This window comes from Etheostoma spectabile, chromosome 16 (assembly GCF_008692095.1).
Source record: "Etheostoma spectabile isolate EspeVRDwgs_2016 chromosome 16, UIUC_Espe_1.0, whole genome shotgun sequence".
In the NCBI taxonomy this organism is placed as follows: Eukaryota; Metazoa; Chordata; class Actinopteri; order Perciformes; family Percidae; genus Etheostoma; species Etheostoma spectabile.
The window spans coordinates 10,605,070-10,606,512 of record NC_045748.1 but is presented as its reverse complement, the minus strand read 5'-3'; the positions used below and the strand labels follow the sequence as shown (position 1 = coordinate 10,606,512).

At 46.8% G+C, this 1,443-nt stretch overlaps 1 protein-coding gene across 2 annotated transcripts in view; it reads right to left on the bottom strand.

The window, feature by feature from the left end:
* mzt2b (mitotic spindle organizing protein 2B) overlaps positions 1 to 1,443 on the bottom strand; it is a gene marked incomplete in the record, with an annotated part of 8,538 nt that overhangs the window by 6,592 nt on the left and 503 nt on the right. Inside the window, 2 exon segments of one of the 2 annotated variants that reach the window (XM_032539686.1) lie at positions 882 to 1,070; positions 1,310 to 1,443. The exon segment at positions 1,310 to 1,443 is cut by the window's right edge and continues 182 nt beyond it. In XM_032539686.1, coding sequence (XP_032395577.1) covers positions 882 to 1,057 — 176 coding nt within the window. 2 annotated transcript variants of the gene reach the window in all.

Sequence of the window (1,443 nt, the reverse complement as noted above, 5' to 3'; positions counted from 1 at the left end):
AGTCGGAGCTGGTTGACGTGGCTCGGGAGAGGATAGTTTGGGGTCCCCTGCTGGAGCTGCTGCCCCTGGGACCCGATACCGGATAAGAGGATGAAGATGGATGGATGGATATTTAATATTTAATCCTTGTCTCCTATATAAGTGCATTGCATTTTTTTAATGACGGTATTGAAACTGATACCGTTAATACCGTAACACCATGTTACCGCCCAACCCTAATGCACAGTAAGACTACCTACACCATGGGTCTCAAACTTGCGGCCCGGGGGCCAATTGCGGCCCGCGGGATGATATTTTGTGGCCCCCTACTTGACATCAAAGTTAAGTGTTAGTGCGGCCCGCGCGTTCTGAAACTTTTTGTCATTGCGCATGTCACTTATAGGCTACCGTAGTCTCGTGACAGCGGCGTAACCGTTGTCAAGCTAGCTAAGTACCCTTTGTGGCAAATGCCTGAGTTTGAAATGTTGTCTGTTGTTGTGAAATGCACCACTAGGGGTTTAAAGCACCGGCAGTTCCGCGCCCTTTTTTGAGGAAATAGAGTTTTTTTGGAATACTTGATGCGGCCCAGCTAAACCCAGACTCTACTTCTAGCGGCCCCCAAGTAAATTGAGTTTGAGACCCCTGACCTACACCATACAATGAAAAGCTTGCTTTGCATTATCAGTCTTCTTTACACAACAAATACAAAAGGAGAATACATTAAAGCTAAAACAAACATTAAAAAGTTGTAATAAATGGATGCAGTGCATAAAGTGCACTGGGCCTAGACAGCTCTGTCTGTGGTGCGAGTCCAGGAGGGGAAGATGCAGTGTGTGTGTGTGTGTGTGTGTGTGTGAGAGTGTGCATTGTTCATGAGTGAGTCTGATATATAACGCACTTACTTGAATACCTCTTGGTCCATGGTGATGCCTGCAGCCTGGGTTACTTCAAACAGCTCTGCCTCTTCAGCACTGAGGACTTTCTTCTTCTTGATCGCATATTTCTGCACGTTGCTGGTGACGAGCAGCGCGGGGGAGTCCGGGGCGGAGGGCACCGCTTGCTGCGGTTGTTGAGACATCAGTGGCGGACACCTGAGTGGGCGTGGATGGGTGGTTTAGATGAGGAAACCATGGCAACTGAAAATAACTCCATCAATAATAAGACTGTAACGTCATTGTATAACCATAGGCTGTGTGGTTTTAACTGTCGAGTTAGCTAACGTTACCCGCCCAGAATGAAAACACGGAAGAACTTTTTTCGACTAGCCGAACAGACCCGAACAGACCCGAACATAGCGATCAACTAGGCTGGAAACATTAAACACACCTACCATTAAATTTGCAGTGATGAGTATAAGAAGTTTAGAGTATCACTGGGAACAACAGCCCTACCTAAAGAGTTGAGGCGCGCTAAAAAATACGTCATCAACATAAGACAAATCGTCCTGGTTTTTTTTCGGGGGGG